The following is a 20134-nucleotide window of genomic DNA, read 5'->3' on the forward strand; positions in this document are numbered from 1 at the left end:
TTGCTTCCATTAACTCTGTACTGGATCTCAATCCGCCAGTATCAGAGGAGCAACCCTCTCTGGCAGAAAAGCACCAGTTTACCTCGCCTAAGAGAGTAAAGAGTGTGTTCTTTAACCACTCCAGTTTTCAGGCCGCTGTGTCCAAGCCCAGGGCCTGTCCTGACAAACGCTTCCCAAAGCGTGGTTCTGATGACCGTTTTCCCTTTCCACCTGAGGTGGTCAAGGAGTGGGCTCAGTCCCCAAAGGTAGACCCCCCGGTGTCTAGGCTCTCAGCCCGGACCGTTGTGTCGGTGGCTGATGGCACCTCCCTTAAGGATTCCACTGACCGCCAGATTGACGTTCTGGCCAAATCCGTATATGAAGCGGCGGGGGCCTCCTTTTCCCCGACTTTTGCAGCAGTGTGGGCTCTCAAAGCCATCTCTGCTTCTCTGGAGGAGATGCATTCCCTCACCAGGGAATCTATGCCCGACATGGTTGCCTTGACTTCCCAAGCTTCAGCTTTTTCATCCTATGCCATGTCTGCCATGCTGGAAGCTTCTCACCGCACTGCGCTGGCTTCGGCTAATTCCTTCGCTATCCTCAGGATCTTGTGGCTTCGAGAGTGGAAGGCAGATGCTTCTTCAAAGAAGTACCTTGCTGGGCTCCCTTTTGCTGGGTCCCGGCTGTTCGGAGAACAGCTGGAAAAACTTATTAAGGAAGCTACTGGCGGGAAGAGTACTTCCATGCCACAAACCAAAGCCAGGAAACCTACCCAGGGTAGGAATCAGTCGAGGTTCCGCTCCTTTCGTTCCTCCAACTGGTCGTCCTCTAAGCCCTCGGCCTCGTCCACTAACTCAGCCAAGGACCAGAAATCCAACTTGCGCCCAAAAGCGCATCCACAGAAGACCGCAGGAGGTACTGCCACTAAGGCAGCCTCCTCGTGACTATCTGCCGGCCCCAGCTACGTCCTTAGTCGGTGGCAGGCTCTCCCACTTTGGCGACGCTTGGTTTCAACACGTCTCCGATCAGTGGGTGAGAGATATCATCTCCCAAGGCTACAGGATAGAATTCTCTTCCAGACCGCCAAACAGATTTTTTCTTTCAACCCCCCCCCCTGCTCCAAGGCCGCCGCCTTCTCACAGGCCGTGGCATCCTTGCAGGCCAACGGAGTAATTGTACCAGTTCCCGCCCGGGAACGGTTCAGAGGTTTCTACTCAAATCTCTTCCTAGTCCCCAAAAAGGACGGTACATTCCGGCCTATCCTGGATCTCAAGCTTCTCAACAAGCATGTTCAGGTGCGGCACTTTCGCATGGAGTCTCTGCGATCAGTCATTGCCTCAATGACCCAAGGGGATTTCCTAGCCTCCATCGACATCAGAGATGCCTATCTGCATGTGCCAATTGCAGTTTCACACCAGCGTTGGCTACGTTTTGCAATCGGAGAAGATCATTTCCAATTTGTGGCTCTCCCCTTCGGGTTGGCCACAGCCCCTCGGGTATTCACCAAGGTCATGGCAGCAGTGATTGCGGTTCTGCACCTACAGGGGTTGGCAGTGATTCCTTACCTGGACGACCTTCTAGTCAAGGCTTCATCCAGCACAGACTGTCAGCGGAGTGTCTCGCTCACTCTCGCCACTCTAGCCCAATTTGGGTGGCTGGTCAATCTTCCCAAATCCACTCCGACTCCGACCCAGAGTCTCACGTACCTAGGGATGCAGTACGAGACTTTGCCGGCACTTGTGAAGTTGCCCTTAGACAAACAGCTGTCACTCCGGTTGGCCCGTAAGTCTTCCTCCGCTAAGATCTATCACAGGACTTGGAGAATTTTCCTGTCCTGGTGTCGCTCTACCGACCATCCTCCTTGGCCTTTCTCCTTGCCGACCCTTCTGTCTTTTCTACAGTCCGGTCTGCAGCTAGGACTGTCCCTCAACTCTCTCAAGGGACAAGTCTCAGCTCTGTCAGTCCTGTTCCAGCGACGTCTCGCTCGGCTGGCTCAGGTCCGCACCTTCATGCAGGGTGCGTCTCACATCATTCCGCCCTACCGGCGGCCCTTGGATCCCTGGGACCTTAATTTGGTTCTCACGGTTTTGCAGAAACCCCCCTTTGAGCCTCTTAGAGAGGTTTCTTTGTATCGTCTTTCACAGAAAGTGGCCTTTCTGGTGGCCATAACTTCCCTCAGGAGAGTCTCTGATTTGGCTGCACTCTCTTCGGAGTCACCTTTTTTAGTTTTTCATCAAGACAAGGTGGTTCTCCGTCCGACTCCGGACTTTCTCCCTAAGGTGGTTTCTCCTTTCCACCTTAACCAGGACATTACCCTACCTTCCTTTTGTCCGGCTCCTGTTCATCGCTTTGAAAAAGCGCTGCATACTCTGGATCTGGTGCGTGCTCTCCGGATCTATGTGTCTCGCACCGCTGCACTTAGGCGGTGCGCTTCTCTTTTTGTGCTGACCACAGGTCGGCGCTAGGGCCTCTCTGCTTCTAACCTGACCTTGGCCCGTTGGATTAGATCGACCATTTCGGACGCCTACCAGAGTACTCAGGTGCCTCCCCCGCCGGGGATCAAGGCACATTCGACCAGAGCTGTCAGTGCCTCTTGGGCTTTTAGGCACCAGGCTACGGCTCAACAAGTCTGTCAGGCTGCCACTTGGACTAGCCTGCATACCTTTTCAAAGCACTACCAAGTGCATGCTCATGCTTCGGCAGATGCGAGCTTGGGCAGACGCATCCTTCAGGCGGCTGTCGCCCATTTGTGATGTTAGGTTCTGCCTACTTCTTAGTTTATTCTGTTGATTTCCCACCCAGTGACTGCTTTGGAACGTCCCAAGGTCTGGGTCTCCCAAAGGAACGATAAAGAAATAGAGAATTTTGTTTACTTACCGTAAATTCTTTTTCTTAAGTTCCGTATTGGGAGACCCAGCTCCCTCCCTGTTGCCTGTTGGCAGTTTCTTGTTCCGCGTGTTCTCACCGGCTGTTGTCATGGACAGAGTCTCTCCGGTTGTTCCGGCTCTTGCTCTGTTCTACTTGTGGGTGGCTATTCTCCTTCAGCTTTTGAACTAAACTGGCTGGGTCTGCTCACCAGGGGGTGTATAAGCTCAGAGGGAGGAGCTACACTTTTAAGTGTAGTACTTTGTGTGTCCTCCGGGGGCAGAAGCTAAACACCCAAGGTCTGGGTCTCCCAATACGGAACTATAAGAAAAAGAATTTACGGTAAGTAAACAAAATTCTCTTTTTTGCACAATTAGATGTCATTAGTAGAGCTGGATGGACTCGCAGAAAACAGGGACTGGCGGGTCCTTGCTAATTTTTTTTTTTTTTTTAAACTTCGTTCCAGTTTGGTATCTGGTAGCCATATAAGACTATGGGAACCAGAATCCAGCGATTTTAAAAATGTTGGTAGAAGGGATTGGGGGGATTGGAGCGCAAGCGGTGTACTCACCGAAACTCCGTGTCATGGCGGGAAGTTGCTTCCAAGTCGCGCATTCACTTCCGGAGCTGCGTGCGTATAGATTGTGCACTAAAAATAAAGGCAGATGCTAGAATGTACGGGCTCCTTCTAGGTATGATGTAATTTGTCACGTGATGGGGGGGCGTGTTCAAAATGCAGCCCAGTTTAGAATTAACATTGTATTTACGTGGGCATGACACAATAGAGGTGGGGGTCTTGGGGGTAAGACCCCTAAATTTTTTGAGGGGGGGAGGGATGAGCAGATTTCTGCGCCCGCAATGTCTCCCTCTGCTCGTTCTGAGCCTTCTGCTTCATGTAGCAGGAGGCCCAGGATAAACTGCACCCGCGATGTGTCATCTGCTCATCCTGAGCCTCCGCCTTCATGCAGCAGGAGGCCCAGGATGAGCTGCACCCGCGATGATGTCCTCCTCTGCTCGTCCTGAGCCTCCGCCTTCATGCAGCAGAATGCCCAGGATGAGCTGCACCCGTGATGTGTCCTTCTCTGCTTAGGCTGACCTATTGCACAGGCTTGGGGCACATCTGACTGCAACCAATCAGATGCCGGGACGGCCGGTGGGCGGGTAAAGCAGTGCATATGAAATGAGCAAGGATGAGCGGCACAAGGAGGCCACAGGAGCAGAGTACAGTTGCGCCAGAGCCTTGTTAAGAATGATTTTAATTTCTCGAATGACGGATCCAGTTCCAACACCAGGAATCCTGTGCCTGGCACCTCCTGGTATTTGACTCTTACAGTCAAGTATGGATTACATGCATTTTTGGTGCTTTTCATAGTGGAAATATACTAAAGATGCTTGTTTTTTTTTTTTTTGTTTTGTAGATTTTCCTCTTCTAATGTTTATGGGGAAAATCTACATATTAAATCCAGAGAAATTGACATGTTGCGGTTATCAAATGCACCACAGATCAATGTACGCAGCGTAAAAAAAATAAAAAAAAATGAATAATAAAAGCAGCATAGTAGTGTGCAGCAAAAATATGTAACACCAAAAACAGGGTGGGAACTGAACTTTAAAGGAAACCTGCCACCTCTGGCAACACTATTTACCTGGAGATAATGGGTTAATTTCCCGGTAAATGCTGCCGGATAGCCTTAATGAAAGAGCGGCAACTGGGAGAAAATGAAGTATTTCCTACCACGAGCCACAGGCTTTTAGTCATAGCAGCGGTGAATACAGCGCTCATAGTCACCGCTCACTGTATTGGTGCACTGTGTGGCAAGCTGTCAAAGTGCTGGACCGTGACTAATCGCTTCGGGCATTCTTTTATGACTGAAAGCCAGTGACTTGGAGGAAATAACTCCATTTTCTCCCAATAGCCGCACTCTGAGTGCGGTGGCTAGGCAGTATAACAACGCTATTTAATTTTAGAGTAACCTCATATCTGCAGATAGTGTTTTCCAATGTGACCGGTTCCCTTTAAACTCTCGAGTGACTTTTTGGCTAGAAAATTTGCGTATTCTGTTAAAATATCACAAGTTTTGAGCCAAAAAATATCTGACCTATGTAAAATTACCGTGAGGAAAGGGGGGATTTGGGCAGATTTGCACAGAAGTTTGGCAACTTTTTTTTTTTTTTTAAAGTCCCAGTTGATGAATCAGCTTAAAGGGAACCTGTCATCAGAAATTTCGCCCAAAAGCTAAAAGCTTCCCCCTCTGCAGCTCCTGGGCTGCATTCTAGGAAGATCCCTGTTATTATTGTGCCCCATGTGAGACCAAAATAAAGCCTTTATAAAGTTCTACCTTTTTGTATGCAGCTTCTGTAAATTCGTCACGGGGGCGGGCTTTCTGCCGTCCGTTATTCTGCCCCCTGGTCCTGTATGCCGCCCCCATCGCTCCTTTCCATATCTGATGCACCGCCCACTGCTCCAGCCATCCCCGCGCATGCCCAGTGCCAGTCTCACAGGACTGAGCAGTTTGACCGCTGGTGACATGTGCGCAGGCAAGTGATTATGGACGGGACTGTGACTGTTATCAGCAAGTACCCGGCCATAATCTCGTGAGCGCGCAAACCTCTCCAGCGGTCAGACACACTGTGCTCAGGGTAGTGCTAGACTGTATGGGCTGCTTCCAGGGATGACGTCCCTTTGTCATGTGATAGGGGCGTGTTCAAAATACTATCACATGACAAAGGGACGTCATCCCTGAAAGCAGCCCATACAGTCTAGCACTACCCTGAGCACAGTGTGACCGCTGGAGAGGTTTGCGCGCTCAAGAGATTATGGCCGGGTACTTGCTGATAACAGTCACAGTCCCGTCCATAATCACTTGCCTGCGCACACGTCACCAGCGGTCACACTGCTCAGTCCCGTGAGACTGGCACTGGGCATGCGCGGGGATGGCTGGAGCAGTGGGCGGTGCATCAGATATGGAAAGGAGCGATGGGGGCGGCATACAGGACCAGGAGGCAGAATAACGGACGGCAGAGAGCCCGCCCCCGTGTCAGATTTACAGAAGCTGCATACAAAAAGGTAGAACTTTATAAAGGCTTTATTTTGGTCTCACAGGGGGCACAATAATAACAGGGATCTTCCTAGAATGCAGCCCAGGAGCTGCAGAGGGGGGAATCTTTTAGCTTTTGGGCGAAATTTCTGATGACAGGTTCCCTTTAAAACATCTGAAAATCACAAACCCCATAATGGCTAACACAAAAACAAAACAGGGGAACACATATAACATGTAAAGGTACAAATGAAAATAAAAAGGTGCAAATGAAAGGAGAAGAAACGCTATAAACTACACAAAAAATGGCGCAAATGCAATGATGAATTGGACCCCATACAGGGGGAATTTATCACTTGTTTTTGTGCCAGAAGTTCTTGGGGTGCAAGCCACGATCCGGGTTCACGGTGTTTTGTATGCAGCGTGTTATCACTGTTCAAAACACTGCGTTGTACAGTAAAAGCACAGTGGATGGATTTCTAGAAATCCCATGCACACAGCGTGTACAGCTCGCAGCATAAACTGACAATCGGAACGACTTCCCTAGCTGCACCATGTCAATTTATTGCTGCGGAGCCGCGAGTGTTCTCTGCAGCAGGGAGAACAGAGAGAGACAGCAGCGAAACGAACCCTGATCGTGGGCACGGGCAGCTGCGGTGTCCTTTGTAGACCGCTTGCGGCCCCACAAGAGATGACATGCTGCGTCCAGGAAGCGGTGTGTCCGGATTGTGGACACGTAGCCTTAGAGACGTTGCATTTTGCAACAAGGCCTTCATTTTTACTTTTATATTGTCAAGTGGCAGGTCCCAAGCATTTATTCTCTTAAAGGGAACCTGTCACCAGTTTTTTGCCCTATAAGCTGCGGCCACCACAGTGAGCTCTTATATAAAGAATTCTAACATGCTGTATGTAAGAGCCCAGACCGCTGTGTAGAACATAAACACTTTCTAATACCTAAACCGGTCACTGCGGTGGATGTGGCTCAAATGGGCGTCTTTGTCCTCCAATGGTGCTTCCTCTTGGCCATCTTTGTCCTCCTTCTGAAGCCTGACGCGTCTACGTCATACACACTCGTCGGTCCTGCGCATGCGCACTACAATACTTTGATCTGCCCTGCTCCGGACCGGAATGCCGGCGATTGTGGATGACGTTGGACGCGTCATGCACCCAGGCTTCAGAAGATGGAGGAGAAAGATGGCCGAAAGAGGAGGCGCCGACACTGGAGGACGAAGACGCCTATTTGACCCACATCCATTGCAGTGACCGTTTAGCGTTTAGGTGAGTTTTTTTTATGTTCTACACAGGGACCTGGGCTCTTATATACAGTATTCTAACATACTGTATATAAGAGCCCACTGGTGGTGGCCACAGCTTATAGGGTAAAAAACTGGTGACAGGTTCACTTTAAGCCTCTTTCACATGTCCGTGCAAAAGACACACATTTTGTATGGTTCGTACGTCCGTGTCTGTTTTTAGCGTGTGATATCTGCATAGCACACGGACAGCATGAACCCCTATACTTACCTGTCCATGGTGCTGCTGTGTCCACGCTGATGCTTCCGGTCCGAGGTGCAGTGAATATGCAAAGAGCGGCCCAGAAGCAAGTGACAGCAGCGCTGGAGACCTCAGCGGTGGAGACAGGCGAGTATAGAAAAGCATTTTATATAACAGACACGTAGTTTTCTTCGGTACGTGCAGATGGAGTACATCAGTGTCATCCGTGCTGCCGGAGAAAAACGGACATGTTTACATGTGGAGCACACGGATACATGTATGCTCCACACGGTCTATGTGAAAACCGCAGGTGTGTACAGACCCATTGTTTTTTAATGGGTCCACGTGTGTCCGTGTCTCCGGTACATGTGAAAAGGGATGCCACATGTACCAGAGACATGGATGTGTGAAGGAGGCTTTAGTAACTTTTTTTTTTTTATGCCATAAAATTGTTCAACTTGCTGGATGTCCTAAAAAAAAAAAAAAATTAAATACCGTAATTGTAAATTGGTTCTAAACAGACGTGTCACATCTAAAGATTCGCTAAATTTTACATATGATGCGACCGTTTGATAAATTTGGCAAAAATAACGAGAACGCAACCAGAAGCAAAATTTACTTTCACAATACATGCCCCATATTATTTCCCTCTTGTTTTGAGGTAATTTATTCATTGCCATATTATGTAGATTTATGAAACGTCTCTAAAGCTCTGTTTACTCTGTGCCCCTTTGACACGTTTTTCAGGAATTCAGGAGGAGCTGTGAAGTGCAATGTTAGGCTACATGCGCACGCTGCAGTTTTTGTCGCATTTTTGGTGCAGTTTTGTTGTCAGTGCTTCCTGATATTTGACTTCCCAGCAAGTCTATGAGAAGTCAGATTTGCTTTGCGCACATTGCAGTTTATTTGTCAGCATTTTGTCAAACGTTTGTGACAAAAAAAAATGCAGCATGTTCATTCTTTAACTTTTTGTGAACATTTGTCACTCATTGAAATCATTGAGGGCACCAAAAACGCATGCTATCAAATTGGTGCGTTTGGCATGTATTTTGCTTGCGTTTTACCTGCGGTTTTGTCAATAAAAACGCGGCTCACCAACTTAGTTCCAGGATGACAAAATCAATGCTGGAGTGATTTTGACATGGCGGTGTCCGTGTGTCTGTGTCCGTCTCTTGCGCTCGCTCGCTTTCTCCCCAAGCAGTACATACTCACCGATCACTGGCTGTCACGCTGCTCCCCTGCCTCTCATCTTCTTCCGGACCCGCTCATTAGCCTCATACATATTGAGTCCTCCCCGTCTGTGATTAATTGCAGAGAAGAGCCCCCATGTTGAGTGACAGCTGTCTGACTATAACCAATCACAGCCACCGATGGGCGTGTCTACATCGTACAGCACTGAAGAGAGTCGCTCAGCGGTGGAGGACTCGAGCTGTGACAGCAAACACCTGAGTGACGGCACCGCTGATCGCGCGGCTCACTTCAGTCACTTGGGAGGCTAGCTGTGACAATGCATGCTGAAATTTTGATCCAAATCGCTGAGCTCAAAAAAGCAACATGTGACTTATTTTGTGCGCTTTGAATGCTGCTCCCACTTTGTCTATGGGAGAGGCTGCATCCAAAGCGCATGAAATCGGCATTTTTTCTGCAGAAACACTGCATCCATTACGCAGCGTTTCTGTAGCGATTTGAAGTGCACATGAGCTGTCAAATCACTGCAGAATTTTCTGCAGTGACACAATGCACACGTGCGCACATAGCCTTAGGGGGGCTTTACACGTTGCGACATCGCTACCGATATATCGTCGGGGTCACGTCGTTAGTGACGCACATCCGGCGCCGGTAGCGACATCGCAACGTGTAAATCCTAGGTGCGAAGATGAACGAGCACAGAAGCGTACAATATCGCTGATCTGTGTAACGTCGTTCATTTCCATAATGTCGGTTTGACCGCAGGTACGATGTTGTTTGTCGTTCCTGCAGCTCCACACATCGCTGTGTGTAAACCCGCAGGACCGACAAACATCTCCTTACTTGCGTCCCGACAGCAATGCGGAAGGGAGAAGGTGTTAAGTTCCGCTCCTCCACTTATTGGCCGGCCGCTTAGTGACGTCGCTGTGACGCCGAACGCACCTCCCCCTTGAAGGAGGGATTGTTCGGCGGTCACAGCGACGTCGCCGAGCAGGTATGTGCGTGTGATGCTGCCGTAGCGATAATGTTCGCTACGGCAGCAATCACCACATATCACATGTGCAACGGGGGCGGGTACTATCGCGCTGGACATAGCTAGCAATTGCTAGCGATGTCGCAACGTGTAAAGTACCCCTTAGAGTTCAAATGGATAACATTTCTGGACGTCTGAAAAGATGAACAGCGTCTATTTGTGTCACCGCACTATATAATGCCATCTGAATCTGATTTTTGGTAATTTAGACAAAACCCTTCTTGCATAACTGCAGTGTAAACAAGGACTGAGTCTTTGTTGCTCATAGCAACCAATCACAGTGCAGCTTTCATTTCTCCAAGTGCTTTAGAAAAAATGAAAGCTGTTTTGTGATTGGTTGCTATGGGAAACAAAGGCCATTTTCAGAAGTCTGTACAATGTATAATAAAAAAGAAAAATGTCACTTTCAACCTGATTATAATCAATGGCGTAGAAAGTGTATTTTTTCTTATTTGTTATCTGTGTGCACAGGTGACATCCAATGCTAATGAAGGGGAAAATACAATACTCTGTTTTTCAGGCATCTTCTTCCTTCCTTAGTGTTTAATTTCACTGCGGCGCCCCTGAGACTTCAGTCGCACCAGGGTACTGCACCTCACTTAAGGTGCGGTATTCATCCTGCATCCAGAGGAGGTAGGTATTGGTTCCACAACACACAAACTCAAACACACCAATAGGTTGCCCTCCACAATGGGGATCGGGCTAGGGTTGGGTCTTAAGGTAGTCACAAAACATTGGGGGGCAGCCACCCACGAGTGACAAGAAACTGGGGGAGGAGCAGCCGCCAGGGGGAGTTAGGAGCCAACATAACAGAGTTCTCCAGCAGGAGAGGAGAAGAGCAGACGGGTTTACCGATGGCTCTGGTGGGATGCAGGAGTCAATACGGACGCCGAGGTTAGAGCTTAATTGCTCCCTTAGGACCAGCGCAGCTTAGGGTGCAGAACCCTAGGGTGGAACAAACTTCAAGTTGTATCACCAGAATCTGCAGGACAGGGGGATTGTAGGTCCCTCTGGCCACCACAGTTCCTGGAGCACAGTGCTACGTCTAAGTTATGCCCCACCATGGACCTGCGGCACTTGCACACGGGATAGGACTTCACTTTTCAGGAACCGGGGTCCCCAAGTAGCTTCAGGCCATGGGGATCCATCTTTAAAAGGCGCAAGGAGGAAGGGCCCACCATCCACTGTACCGATTCTGACCTCCAACGGGATCGACTGCGGCCCATCATGGCGGTGACCGGTATCTCCCAGGCAAGCTAGAACTGTGAGTAAAAGAAATCTTGAATTCGCAAAGACTGTCCGCCTGTCTTTGCCAGCGCCCTGTGCTTTGGCGCCAATGGCCACTACTCCCCTCATCATCCTCCCCGGGCTCGCTCCACCTGTGGGGAGCAGAACCATCTTCGCTGCTACAACCATCTGCCCCGAAGGACAGAGACAGCTAATCCCTGGCCGTGTACCACAGGTGATGTCACAAGACAAACTTTTATTCCATCCATGACATCCCCAGACCTGACATCACTGGCCCGGCGACAAGTAAACTGTTAACCCCTTGCCCCAGGGGTGCTATATCACCTCTGCACATAGATGATAATCATCCAGAAGGGAGAGAAGCGAGGCAGCAACTGAAAGACATAGGGCTCATGTATATTAAAAGACCGTCCTCGTTAAAGGGGGTTACCCTGGATTCATAAAGATGGCTGCCTTCTTCCAGAATGAGCACCACCCCTGACCTCTGGGGAGAAGTAAAAGTTTGGATTTAATGCATTTTGATATGTGCTACACATTTTGTCCCTTTTACCACTTTTTTTTTTCTTTTCATTTTTTGGGTTTACTCGATGACGAGAGCATGCTTTTCATACTTACCGTATTTTTCATTTTATAAGACGCACCCCAAATTTAGAGGAGGGAAATGGGGAAAAAAATATTTTTTAATGTTAAAATGAGGGTCCGTCACCGATTTCCAGCCTTTGTAGGTCAGCCTTTTCTTTTCCTTCAGGCGCGTAGCTTGGCACAAAAATATCTTGTTAACAAGCCAAAGGGAGATCTTGGAGGAAGTGTGGATAACTTTTTTAAGAGGGCAAGAAGCCAGGCATCCTCAACTAGTCAGGTATATTCAATGTTGCGTACAGTTTGGACATGGGAGGGGAAAACAACGGGTCCAGCAAAATGGAAGGTAGACATGCCAGAGTTCGAGGTAAAGGATTTTTTACAAGCCACGCTGTTGCAACGTAAATTTCTCTCGTCCAGTAGCTACACAGATATGGCCTTGATGATTCTACGTAGAGCATACATTACTCCAAAAATTCAATCAAAAATGGACACATGCCTTATACTCTTCTTCTAAATGTGGCATAAGAGACACTGACCTGTTTCACCACTTATGGGACTGTGTTCAGATACAGGGAGTATGGAGAAGCGTTCACTCAGTCTTACAAAACACATACAATATTCAGTTTGCTCTGACACCACAGTGGGCGATTTTTAACATGTTGGAGGAGGCTCAACAAAGTCTTCCGAGAGGTACCAGGGCAATGTTAACTATTTGGGCCTCGGCCACTAGGAAAAGTATCCTACATCTCTGGGTAAATCCTGAAGCACCCTCTCTAGTGTTTATCCAAACAAAACTAATGTTCATATTCAAAATGGACTGGCTGGATGCACTGTCGAATAAGGAGAAGCTGACTAAGCGTTTCTTTGAAACATGGTCTTTATTTATACCTAACTTGGCTACAGTGCTTAAGGATAGACTTAAATCTCAGTTTGGACAGACCTCTTGGTACCTTCTTGAACTGCTCAATGGACACATACCAATTACATAAGTTACCATTTTAAGTTGCTTCTGGTCGCACGCAGAGCGGGGGGAGGGGTGGGCGGGACTGTTTTGATTATAATGTCATCAATGGAATGCTCTTTGTATAAGAGCAGATTGTAAAAGAAATTCGGTTAAAATTCAATAAAAAGATGTTTAAAAAAAAAAAAATGAGGGTCCGTCTTAGAATCCTAGTATGTCTTATAATGGCTTACCAGGGGGGAGCTGCTCAAGAGGGTCACAGGAGGCAGGGTCAGTGATGCTGCGGGCTCAGAGGAGGTGGTGTCGTTGCTCAGGAGGGTCAGTGGATGGGCGATGCTGCGGGCTCAGAAAAGGGGGTGTCGAGGCTCAGGGGTGTCAGTGATACTGCAGGCTCGGGGGGGTATTGTGGTGGGCAGCTCTTTGATCTGCTGGTGGGCTGCAGACTCCATTGAACTGACAGCTGTTGATGTGATGTACTTCAAGAAAATGGCCGCGGAGGCAGTGCATGCACAGATTGGCCTCTGCAGCCATTTTCTTGAAGTCCATGGCATCAACAGCCAGCTGTTCAATGCAGTCTGCAGCGCAGCAGTAGATCAATGCCGCCCACTGCCGCGATACCCTTGAGCCTGCAGTGTCGCAGGCCCTTAGTCCTGTGACTCTTCTGAGCACTCCACTGCTGTGACACCCCCTCCTGCGTGCCTTCAGTATCACTGACCCTGCCTTCTGTGACCCGCTCCAGCACTGCCGCCCAAGTAAGCCATATCCAGACTTTAAGACGCACCCACATTTTCCCCTTAGTTTCGGGGGAATAAGAGTGCATCTTAATCCGGAAAATACGGTACAGAAGTAAAAAAAAAAAAGCCCTAGGTCCATCTAGTTCAACCTTCCTTTATCAATTATACATTTTGTCACGAAGTCATTTATAACCAACAATGTTGTGTACTGAAGAAATAATCCAGCCCTTTTTTTTTAAAAGCTGTTATAGTATCGGCCATTACTACCTCTTGTGGTCGGCATTCCACAGTCTGACTGCTCTAACTGTAAAGAACCCTTTCCTATTTAGCTGTCGGAATCGCTTTTCTTCCACTCGCAGTGTATTCCCCCTGGTCCTTAGTATTGTCTTTGGAAGAAATAAGTCATGTGCCAGTCCTTTATATTGACCACACATGTATTTATACACATAAATGAGATCTCCTCTGAGATGTCTTTTTTTCTAAGCTAAACATATCTAACTTTTTCAACCTTCCATCATATGGCCGGCCTCCATTCCTCTCATCATATGGCCGGCCTCCATTCCTCGTAATGATCTAGTTGCCAATCAAACTGACACTAACTTAAAATGGGAAGCCCAAAACTGGATCCCACATTTTCATTATACTGATATTTTTGGCTAATTCAGAATTGTGACTTTTGTAAACATCACAAAATATTTTCTCGGAGGTCCTCCAGTGGAGGACCAATTTTGTATTTTTATTTACCACAGTTTAAGATTAATATGCAACATTTTACTCTAAAAAGGAACAAAAAGACAAAAAAAATTATTTTTTTTTAACTGGCACCAAATATCATGCGTTATTAATTATATGCGATAATGACCCTGAAGGCGATGTAATGAACCTGTAACATATGTAATGCCCCTGAAGGCTATGTAAATGTAGCGCCCCTGAGCCATCAGAAGCTACAAGGAACTGCATCCTGTCAAAGATGCAGGGCCTACCCCCAGGGACCCAGAAGACCAGTGCCCGTAACACCAAAACACTCATACAGCCCCTGTTTTCCTCTCCCCCATACTGGTGATGGGCTAGGGTTGGACCCAATGGATGGTCACTTAGAAGTGGAACCGATCCAGTCCACTAGACTATGACCAGGGAGGAGGGGGCTAGACAGTCAGTGGAAGTGAAAGGAGATGGATGTAACGGTACAGACAGGGAGTGTAGTAGTGACCTATCAGGCTCAGGCGTGTGGTTGCCGAGGGAGTACGGCGGAGTACTCTCGAAACCATAGCACCGGCGGGGTGCAGAACCCTAGGTCAGGAAAACGCTCCAGGCTGACCTGATAAAATCTGCACGGTGAGGGGACCATCCAGGACCTCATTGACCATACAGTCCAGGACACAGTAGCGACGGGAGAACCTGGGAATGGGAACAGAGAACCGACCCAACAGGGTTCAAGACTACCAGGAGGGGACCCCCATACTCTCCAAGCCACAGGGATCCTCCAACCAGAGAAAGGTGCAGGGGAAGTAAGCCACCAGGTCATCACACCAGCACTGGAACTACGGGGACCAGTGGTGAGGACCAGCCTCCATCGGGTTGCCAGCAACAGCTCAGTGAGTAAAGAACCAGTTACACTGCAATCCCTTGTGTGACCTACCTTCTTTCCGCGCCCCAGTATCACTAACGGACATACACAGCAAACACCATCATCCATCCCCTGGGGCCTGGACCTACTTGCGGAGGGCCACAACATCCAGGCTGCTATTAACACCGCCCTCAGCAGTAAGGGACTGTGCAGCGGCGGCTCCATCCATATAGCTGCAAGTGGTGTCACAACAGAAACTTTATTAACAATACCTGTAAATACCCCCTTTTAAAAGCGACCCCCGGGGTCATGGAATCGGGCACCGGCCATTACACCCGTGACACTTCCCAGTGAAACCAGGACCAGGACAAAGTATGTCGCGGGCGGGGAGGGCGCCGTCGCGCTCTCGCTAACGCTCGGGTCCGGCGCTGCTGCTCGGTGGCTCGAGCGGTGGGCCGGATCCGGGGACTCGAGCGGAACTCCTCGCCCGTGAGTGAAATCGGTGGTTAGTTTGGGGGATTTAGTCCGTGACGCCACCCACGGGTCGTGGTGAAGATAGGCACCACTGCTGTTGATGACGGGGATCCCGGGAGCGATGGTAAGGAGCAGCTGGGATGTTGTTTTCCCCCTCCGTGGGTAGGGGTTGGTGGTCCCGGGGCCCTGTGATGTTGTGACGGGGAGGCAGGGCTGGCGAGGTGCAGGGTTGCAGGGACAGCGCGGCGCGGTGCCGGATGGCATGGGTGTACTCATTCAGCAAGAAAGGTACAAAGTCCTCGGTAAACCAAACGGCTGGATGGACGGGTCCCGCAGCTGGCTGCAGTGTCTCTCCCCGGACAGGTGATGGCGGCTGTCTTTCCCTGCACCTTGATGTTCTCCTTCTGACTACTATGGATTCCCAACGGTAGTCCGCTCCCTGGTGTATGGGTACCGGAGGAGCCCGTTTGCCCGCAGGCGCTGGCCCTTGGGTCTCTAGCCTTAGGCGGTAGCTGTATACCCTCACGGTGTGGGCGGTTGCCTTCAATTGGGACTTTTGCTGTTGTGAAACCCCTGGGGTTCCAGTCACATTCGGATCTGACTATTGTCGGCGGCTCCAAGCCTGGTCGGGGTCCGATGGCCCTGCCTGTGTGTGCTGGCTTGACTTCGCTCCCCGGTCGGTACCGGCGGGCCGTCGCCCGACCCCGGTCCTACGCTTCCGCGTTGCTCCACCACTCCTGCAGACGGCCACCACCGTCTGCCATCCTTGCTGTTAGTGCCTGGGCCACAAACTCAGACACCCAAGTGTTTACTCCTCTCACTTCAAACTCCAACACTGAACTCTCTAGTCCTCACTTCTAACTGACACTTTTCCCGCCTCCAGGCCTGTGAACTCCTCGGTGGGTGGGGCTAACTGCTTGGCTCCGCCCCACCTGGTGTGGACATCAGACACTGGAGGGAGGCAACAAGGGTTTTTGTTTGGCTGGTGTCCCTGTCTAATGGGGGTGGGGGTGTTTGTATGTTATTCTGTGACAACCTGGCTAGGCCAGGGCGCCACAAGTACACCATAGACCTGGGGTGTGACATAATGCCCCTGTGGGATATGTAATGCCCCTGTAGCATATGTAATGCCCCTGAAGGCTATGTAGTGCCCCTTTAGGATATGTAATGCTTGTGTGATATGTAATACCAGTGAGATATATATTGCCCCTGAAGGCTATGTAATGCCCTGTAGGATATGTAATGCCCCTGTAAGATATGCAATGCTCCTGTAGGATATGCAATACCCCTGTAGGATATGTAATGACCCTGTAGGATATGTAATGCCCCTGTAGGACATGTAATGACCCTGTAGGACATGTAATGACCCTGTAGGACATGTAATGACCCTGTAGGATATGTAATGCCCCTGTAGGATATGTAATGACCCTGTAGGACATGTAATGACCCTGTAGGATATGTAATGCCCCTGTAGGATATGCAATGCCCCCTGTAGGATATGCAATGCCCCTGTAGGATATGCAATACCCCTGTAGGATATGCAATACCCCTGTAGGATATGTAATGACCCTGTAGGATATGTAATGCCCCTGTAGGATATGCAATGCCCCTGTAGGATATGCAATGCCCCTGTAGGATATGCAATGCCCCTGTAGGATATGCAATGCCCCTGTAGGATATGCAATGCCCCTGTAGGATATGCAATGCCCCTGTAGGATATGTAATGACCCTGTAGGATATGTAATGCCCCTGTAGGATATGTAATGCCCCTGTAGGATATGTAATGACCCTGTAGGATATGCAATGACCCTGTAGGATATGCAATGCCCCTGTAGGATATGCAATGCCCCTGTAGGATATGCAATACCCCTGTAGGATATGCAATGCCCCTGTAGGATATGCAATGCCCCTGTAGGATATGCAATGACCCTGTAGGATATGTAATGCCCCTGTAGGATATGTAATGCCCCTGTAGGATATGTAATGCCCCTGTAGGATATGTAATGACCCTGTAGGATATGTAATGCCCCTGTAGGATATGTAATGCCCCTGTAGGATATGTAATGACCCTGTAGGATATGTAATGACCCTGTAGGATATGTCCCGGTCATCCCTGCAGTGTGTGGAACTGTCATGGCTCATCATAGACCTGCACAGGAGCTGCTGGACTCCTATACACAGCGCCTCCTCCTCGCCCTCTAGTGGCTGCACGGCGCACTGCACTTGTCCTGCTCACTCCACTCCTGACATGGAAGAGAGAGCCCAGGAGCTGAATTCACTGACCCCCAACACCAAGAGGCTGCTGCCCCGGAGACAGGTGGGTGCCACATCTGCAGTCTGTGTCTGTGTTCTCAAAGCCTTATAATACAGTGAGGTACATGCTGCGACTAATAGTCCCTATATAGTACAGCGCTGCACACACTATCAGCTGTATACAGGACATCTCTGGTTATTTGTAGGCTGTGAGAAGTGTTAGCTCTGTATAGTGCTTTAAAAGATAGAAGAATTGGAAGAAGTTCCAATTGCCTGACAGCAAGCAGAGGTCTTACAGATGAGAAGTTCTGTATATCTAGATGAGATCAATTAGGGTCATCAATAGATTTCAGTGAAAAGACCCAGACCCCAAAAGTTAAAATCCCCCAAACCCACCCTCCACCATCTGCCTAATCGCTTAAAGGAGTTTTTTATTCTTTGGTGAAAAATGTCTCGGTTTCCCAATGTAATTATTTTGGTATCTTCTGGTCTTCAGGATCTCTGCTTGCTGTCATTTTATACATTGTTTACTAAGAACGAAAAACTCCTCTTTGTCCTCATTTTTTGATGGGCTCGGGGAAGGGGGGGGGGCAGATTCCCAAATCTGTGCCCCTGTATGTACTGAGCATGATGATCACTAGAAAGTTAATTACTGCAGCAAGCAGAGATGTGGACATTTGTGATACAAGGATATTAGAAAATGAAATCTCAATAAGAATTATCTGATTTATTTGATGAAACCAGAAAACCCCTTAGGCTATGTTCACACATTGCGTTTGTGCAGCATTTTTATTTTTTGCTGCTATATTTAATGCAAATTTAAAGCTGCTTTTTACAGAACCAGCAAAATCAATGAGATTTCAGAAATCTGCACAATTGTTTTTTTTCCTTACTGATTTGGAAAACTGCATCATGTCCGTTCTTTGGGCATTTTTTTCACCACTTTACAAAAACTTTGCTGCATTTTTAATGCATTTTTGGTGAATTAAGTTTATTAAACATGTCCTGCAGACAAATAACACATATACCTACTGCAAAAGTGCAACAAAAAAGCAGAATTTTTTTTTTTTGTAAGTAGGTTTTTTTTTATTGCCAAAAGAGCATATTTTGCCTGCAGAAGGGAAAGCAGCAAAAAGCAACGTCTGAACAGTTGTTTTTTTTGTTTCCTGTGTTTTTTCTCTGCAGCCTGCCCTCTTGTCAATAAAAAAGCTGCTTGCAAAAGCAGGTTTTTCTCCGTTTTATTTGTTGTTGCATTTTTGGTGCAGATTTGTGTCTTTTGCCTACAATACATGTTTCATAAATTTTTAGTTTAATTTATTAAAAAAGATGGAAAAACACATGAGCATACTTTTTGCAGCATTTTTGCGCTTCCTCATTGCTTTACCCTGTTGCGGTGGCAATTGGGATAATAAGGGGTTAATAGCAGCCCATAGCTGCTACTAAGCTCTAGGTTAGGTGATGTCAGGTGTCTGAGACACCCCCCCCCCCTTTACTAATCTGTAAGTGAAAGTAAATAACCACAAAGCCAAAAAATCCTTTATTTGAAATAAAATAAAAAGCACCCTCTTTCACCACTTTATTAACCCCCAAACACCCCTCCAGGTCTGAAGTAACCCACATGAGGTCCTACAGCGATTCAGCTCTGCTACATCTCTGTCCTGTTACAGCAAGCGTCATGGAGCAAAACTGCCTGCTGTGAGTGCAGACAGAGCTGCATGATGAGAATTAACTCTGGTGAACCCCTGATGTCGGCTGCGAGCCCCATAGTACGACATGTGTCATGGCAGTGACATCACGGGTTCACCGCTGTGAGCTTCAGGCCGGAAATGAAAGTGAACCGCACTATCAACTGTGACGTCACTCTCAGGTGGGTCCTCTATCTGCGTCTCACTTCAGTCACAGCCTGATTTGCGCTCACAAGTGGAGGTCTCACCTGTGACCGGAAATCACCTGAATGACAGCACCGCTGATCGCGCGGCTCACTTCAGTCACTCGAGTGATTTGCTGTCACAGGTGCAGGACTCAAGCTGTGGCTACAGCTAACCTGAGTGACGTCACCGGTGATAGCGCAACTCACTTCAGTTTCTGTGTGGAGTTCACAGCGGGCAGTCTTGTTATATGGCACTCGCTGTGAGCGTCAGACGTATCAGTGCTGGCAGCGTCATGGGACCTCATGTAGATCACTTCGGACCTGGAGGGGTGTTTGGGGGTTAATAAAGTGGTCAAAGAGGGTGCTTTTTTGTCTTTCATTTCAAATAAAGGATTTTTTGGTTTGTGTTTATTTACTTTCACTTACAGATTAGTGAAGGGGTGGGGTCTCATAGATGCCTGCCACCACTAATCTAGGACTTAGCAGCTGTGGGCTGTTATTAACTCTTTATTACCCTGGTTGCCACCGCACCAGGGCAACGGGAATAGCCAGGCCCAGCGCCAGAATTGGCGCATCTTATGGATGCGCCACTTCTGGGGTGGCTGTGGGCTGCTATTGTTAGGTTGGAAAGGGCCAAATAACAATAGCCCTTCTCACCCTAATAATATCAGCCCCCAGCTGTCTGCTGTACCTTGGCTGGGTTTAAAACAATGGGGGACCCCATGTCTTTGGTTTTTTAATCAAATAATTAAAAATGCGTGGGATCCCCTCTATTTTACATAACCAGCTAAGGTACAGCACACAGCTGAGGGTTGCAGCCTGCAGCTGCTGCTGTTCCTGTGCTGTAT

General features: G+C 48.5%; 1 protein-coding gene across 2 annotated transcripts in view; it reads left to right on the plus strand.

Annotated features, from left to right (window-relative positions):
- Positions 1 to 17404: 17404 nt before the first annotated feature.
- Positions 17405 to 20134, plus strand: part of MFSD2B (MFSD2 lysolipid transporter B, sphingolipid) — a 103177-nt gene continuing 100447 nt past the window's right edge. For both annotated transcript variants that reach the window (XR_012751524.1, XM_075338792.1), the window contains exon 1: positions 17405 to 17480. Coding sequence is in view for 1 of the 2 variants with exons in the window: in XM_075338792.1 (XP_075194907.1) it covers positions 17412 to 17480 (69 nt within the window). In the remaining variant the exon portion in view is untranslated. The remainder of the gene's footprint in view (positions 17481 to 20134) is intronic.

This window comes from Anomaloglossus baeobatrachus, chromosome 3, assembly GCF_048569485.1.
Source record: "Anomaloglossus baeobatrachus isolate aAnoBae1 chromosome 3, aAnoBae1.hap1, whole genome shotgun sequence".
Classification (NCBI taxonomy): Eukaryota; Metazoa; Chordata; class Amphibia; order Anura; family Aromobatidae; genus Anomaloglossus; species Anomaloglossus baeobatrachus.